General features: G+C 39.0%; 1 protein-coding gene across 1 annotated transcript in view; it reads right to left on the bottom strand.

Annotated features, from left to right (window-relative positions):
• Positions 1-5,740, bottom strand: part of tyw1 (tRNA-yW synthesizing protein 1 homolog (S. cerevisiae)) — a 59,926-nt gene that overhangs the window by 4,859 nt on the left and 49,327 nt on the right. The window contains exon 15 of the mRNA XM_015032807.1: positions 3,671-3,838. Within this exon, the coding sequence (XP_014888293.1) occupies positions 3,671-3,838 (168 nt within the window). The remainder of the gene's footprint in view (positions 1-3,670; positions 3,839-5,740) is intronic.

Here is a 5,740-nt window from a genome sequence, read left to right as displayed (position 1 = left end):
AGAGGTCAAGCTGACTGGAACGGCATCGTGGGCACAGACGAACCTTCCTGAGCAGCTTTAAATATGAAATGGAGCTGAACTGGGCCAGCACACGACTGGGCTGCAGCTCTTTGCAATGAGGAAACTCTGATTGGCCTCAGTATTCCTAATACTGCTTTATTTTTATTCACTAAAGTAATTAAAACAGATCCAGCGTTGGAGGACTAACACACCTTCCTGCTGAGGAAGCATCGAGGTGTTTGGTGCTTTACGGCGTCACATTAGAGGAAAAAGTAAACCCAGCCTGCTGCATTGTTGATGAGGCTGGAGAAGAAACGCCTGTTGGGAACAAACGTTCCCAGACTGACATTTATTCAGTCTGGGTAATATTTCCAAGAACAAAGTAAATCTGCGCTGTCCGGGAAGAGAACAGGACTGCATGCTGTTTTAGTTAATGGAGTCTTGCTGATAGTAACAGAGTTTCTACTATTTTTTGTAAAGCCGCAGCTCCACACCTCTTTCCAGACGAGGGTTTTAAATTAGGGTTTAAAACGACGCTGGATGGAACAGAATCACTTTATGCGCTCGCTGCTGTTTCATCTGCACCTTTCGTTTTGACAAAGTGAAGGAAAAATATTGTTTTTTTTCTAACTTATGAGGACAAACGTGTCTGGCAGTCAGAACAGAAACAGGATCCAAAAATCCCAACAACACATAAAAGGAAATGTTTCAACTTGCTGCAGACAAACAGGCAGAAAAAACCAAAAACCTGTAAAGCACTTTAACCTTTGATATCTCACATTTTCTGTCATTCATGTGAAAATGTAAACTTGTTTTCCACTAGAACCAAAAAGCCTTTTCCAAACCCGTTGGATTCTGAATGACGAAACTAAAAGTCTGTAGTTATCGTTTAGAAGTAGATTAAATTCGATTCCTTTTGATGGTTTTTTCAGGGTTGATCCAGATTTTCAGTTTCCTTTGCAGTTCGTCTTGTATTGGACTGAACCGGGTTCTGGTTCTGAAACTTCAGTGTTTCTCAAACTGTTAGAGTTTAATAAACACTAATCTCACCTTAAATTGCCCCCCAATAAACTCAGCATGTTAATATGTATCTGAAATAAACATATTAGTCTCTTAACTCACTTACTGTCACGAATATGTCAAAACGGATCGTTAAGTTATTTATGGATTCTCAGTTTTCCAATCACGTCAAACACATAGAAATAAAAAATTAAGTTGTTCTTTACTATCAGGTGTTGTGCAAATAGTCCAAATTTTTAGGGCTACTTGAAATTTAGAAGCAGAATTAAAGAAAAATAGACCTGAAACATAAATCCTCTTCTGCTCCACCAAAAATAAAAATTATCCACCCATTCATCAAATTTGTTTAATTGAAAATAAAATAAAAAATTTATATTTTTTGAATTTGCATTATATGATCAATATATTTGAAAATAGTCTCAAAACGACAATACTATAATTTATTACAATTACCAGGACGATTTTTCCTCCAGTAAAATTTGTAATGGTTTTTTTTTAGTGCCTCAGACGGTGCTTGTTGTGAATTTGCACTATAAAAATAAACACAATTGAATTATTTTTGTTTACAGCAGCTTTTAATCAAAGAATCCAACTAATAAACTCTGAAACATTTATTTTAAGATCTTAACATGTTTTTATTTTGTGCAATCCTTTCATGCTTTATCCTGTAACCATTATGCATAAATGTTTCTATATTAATAAACTTCCCTGTTTTCTGTTAGAACTGATTTACCAAACAACACAAACAAAAATAATGAGGATCTGAAGTAATAAGGTCAATTTTTTCCTTTTATTTTTAATATTCTCCCGTTTGTAAAATAAAAGTCAAACCAGGTTGTTTAACACCTGAACTCAGGGTGTCTGGATGTTGAACGTATTTTCCTCCAGACATCCATAATCTATAATAATTCCCCTTTAGATTTATAAAATTCGCCCAGTAAATTATCATTGTTCAGCTGTCAATGATAATTTACGATCCCAGAGTTTCCTCACATCCTGTTTCTGACCGTTAGGGACCAATTAGCCCAGCTGTGTTTTAATCTCCAGCAGCACTTTGTATGCAGAATGCATTTAAACCTGGACGGCTCGCACCAGAGCCTCCAGCTTTAACAGCTTTAGGAGTTTAACGTCCAACATTCTGTCTTAAAACCTTTTCAAACCAACAGAAAAGACAGAGAATGCACCAGAGGTTAGTTTTGCACTTTTACATCGTTAAAGACAACATATTATGTTTCCTTGTACAGGTTAGAGTAGCTCTATGGCTTACGCAAAACATGTTCATTACATTTTTCACACAAAATCACTTAAATCTTGAGATTTTATTCTGGTTAGTTTTGCCTGTTGAGCTGTTTTATTGCCTCTTCTCACTTTAAATCAGCTGCTGCTGGCCACGAACCCAAAGCTCAGCGTTTACACTCACATGTGAAAATGGCTGCAAACAGATGAGCAATTATACAAGCACACATGTTTGAAAAGCAGAAGTAGAGCCTCCTGCACAACAGGAATGCAGGAAGTTTCTTCTGGATGGTAAGTCAACAACAAAACACTTGTCTTTAAACTGCAGAACGCATCAAACCAGCTGACCAAACATGCTGGAGCTCAGCGTGGGTTGCTAGGTAACGGGGCAGTGTCTGCTGATTGGTGACGTTACATTGTGGAGGTTTTAGAAACGGCTTGTTTTCCAGACACCAAACAAAAAAAAACAGTAACTTATTGTCCAAAACGTCTGGGTGTTTTTATAAGAGCAGGAGAAATCCAAATGAAGTATAAAAACAAGCAAATGTGAATTTTGCATAACAGGTCCCCTTTAAAAGATCATTTTAGTTGTTTAAGTTGCAGTTTGTCTCACCAGATATCAAGCTGCTAATATTGTTCTGTATGTTCAGAGATGGGAAGTTCTGGATACTTACTTTTGGAAAACGAAAAGAGGAAAAGAGGCTATAGGAGTTTTACTGCAAGTAGCTTTTACTTTTACTTGAGGAATATTATTATTATGTAGATTAATTTTGCATTTAAAGAAACAGACTTCAGAGATCGGAAACATTAGGTTCTTAGGTTTCTGCAACATACGAGCTAATGTTTATGCTAATCTGTACTCATAATTTACATCAGTGTTATTTATTTTGTATTAATAAACATAAATATTTCATTTGAACTGTATTAAATGGAAAGCCCGTTTGCCCAGCTGAATGTTTCTGGAGCCTCGGAGGAATCGAAGGCGACAGAAATGAGGATCACTTCCTCACAGAAAGCGACTCCGTTCTCAGGCTGAGAACGTGACTCCTGCCTTTTATGTAACTTTCTCACCATCCATCATTCCCTGCTGCACCTGAGCACCAAGCATTGGTAATATATCACATAAATGCTTTTATGAATAAAACTCCCCTGAGTGGAAGGCTAAGCTTGTGGAACAGGGTGTTCTGAAAAGTACAAATCCCTAAAATAAACCAGATAAAAGCGAGTCCAAATGGTGTTCCTCCTGTCTCTGCAGAGCAGAAACTTTTCTGTGACAAACATTAAAAATGTGATTTCTTTAAAACCCATTTTGCTGAACCCAAAGAGGAGAACATATATTCAATTTGTACATCTTGTAACTGCTTATTGTTGCGTTGGGTTTTTCATCTGCGCTCGGCAGCTGAGGTCTTCTTACCTTACTGTGAGCGATGAGCAAACAGTTGGAGTGCTCGTGTTCGCAGGCGATCTGGTAGTGAGGCAGCATGTCAGCCAGCTGCTGGACGAAGGCGACCACTTCCTGGTGCCAGGGGACGTTCGCCATGGTCAGACTGCTGGCCGAGCTTTCCCCGCAGTACGTCACGCCCTGAAACAGGCGAGGACACATCACTGCAAAAACACTAAATATCACCAAGTCTGTTTGGTCCAGCTTCTAACGCAAACATCTTAGCACACTTCAAATAAGACAAAACTAACTTACAAGTAACTTTTAGCAAGAAATAGGAGCTTGTTCTAAGTAAATAATTCCTTAATATTGATGAAAAAGTTCAGATTATTTCACTTATAACAAGACATTTTTCAATGTTACAAATGAAGTAATCTGCCAGTGGAACTAGAACTGGGTTGCTAGGTGACGGGCTGGGCTTAGCTGGGGTTGCTAGGTGACGGGCTGGGTGTGGCTGGGGTTGCTAGGTGACGGGCTGAGCGTGGCTGGGGTTGCTAAGTGACGGGCTGGGCTTAGCTGGGGTTGCTAGGTGACGGGCTGGGCTTAGCTGGGGTTGCTAGGTGACGGGCTGAGCGTGGCTGGGGTTGCTAGGTGACGGGCTGGGCTTAGCTGGGGTTGCTAGAAAATGGCAGAGTGGAACATTTTAACTTTTCCATTAATATTAAGGAATTATTTACTTAAAACAAGCTCCTATTTCTTATTAGAAAGTTACCTGTAAGTTAGTTTTGTCTTATTTCAAATTTATTACGACGTTTGCAATAGAAACAAGACCATAAATCCTTGGTGATTGTTTTTGGGGGTTTTTGCTGTGTAAGGGAAGAACAGAGAAAATCTTTTTCAAGTTAAAGTTAATTGAATCAAAAATTATTAGGACAAATAAGCAAAAACCGTTTTTTATGTTTCATTTTTGAATAAACAAGACATACGAATGCAACAACAAAGTTATTTGTTGTTTTTCATTTGTTATTTTGGTTATTCCACGTTCAGATTAGTGTAAAGTGTTCCAGAAAACTGCAAAACGGCTGAAAAAGTAACTTTCAGCAGGATAAAGGAGTTTAAGTCAATAATTCCTTAATATTGATGAAAAAGTGCCAGTTCTTAGAATATTTACCTTATAATTTTGCCTTGATATAAGTGAAATAATTTGCCAGTGGAACTAAAACTTCATCAATATTAAGGAATTATTTAAAAGAAGCTCCTAATTTTTGCACATAAGTTACTTATAAGTTAGTTTTGTCTCATTTCAAGCTTACTATGATATTTGTACTAGAGCCCAGACCAGAAATACTTGGCATCACTATTTTTTTTGTTTTTTTGCAGTACGCCACGATAACTTCTGTGACAAACTGATCGTGCAGAAAATTTGTTATCAACTTTCATTAAAAATCTTTGTATAAACTTCATATTCCGTCCGATTAGACATGAAGTGTTGGGTATCTGAGGCTGAATGGCTGCTTGTGAATCTGAAAAACAAACGGAAAGCGTACTGCATCATTAGAGGGCTGTATTTCTGTAACAGACAGTGAGGCTGGGGGCAAGGGCAGCAACGCCGTGCTGAACTGATGGAAGACCTTGGAGTTATCAGCCTTGCCTGGAGGCCCTCTGAATAAAGATCATCTCTCCAAAGCTTGGTATAAATCACACGGAGCAGCAGAGTCGGGAGGGCAGAGCAACAGCAGAGATTGAAAATTACTTTATGTTTCGTATCAACCGAGACGTGTAGAAGCGAGGAATCAACCCGTCCGTCCTGGTTTAAATAACCTCTTTTGGAAATCGTCAGTATTGACTGCTGAAGCCCCACGCCCAGGTGTTGCACCAGATTTATCTCATTTACGCCGCAGGCAGAATGTTTTCCCTCTGATGGCCCAATTCTTCCAGCAGGAGAGGAATCGGTGATGGAAACGGTACCGGTGCTCCGGTCAGAAGGTAAATCACAGACCGGACAGCGTCTGAACAGACGGCCGTAAATTACACCGACTGGAGGAGCGCAGCGAGTCAGACGGGATGATGGGATAACAACGGTGGCGCCGAGACACAGAAAAC

The sequence above is a fragment of the Poecilia latipinna genome, unplaced genomic scaffold (genome assembly GCF_001443285.1).
Source record: "Poecilia latipinna isolate Pla-1442-1.1 unplaced genomic scaffold, P_latipinna-1.0 Scaffold15, whole genome shotgun sequence".
Taxonomy (NCBI): Eukaryota; Metazoa; Chordata; class Actinopteri; order Cyprinodontiformes; family Poeciliidae; genus Poecilia; species Poecilia latipinna.
This window is presented reverse-complemented; position numbering and strand designations above follow the sequence as displayed.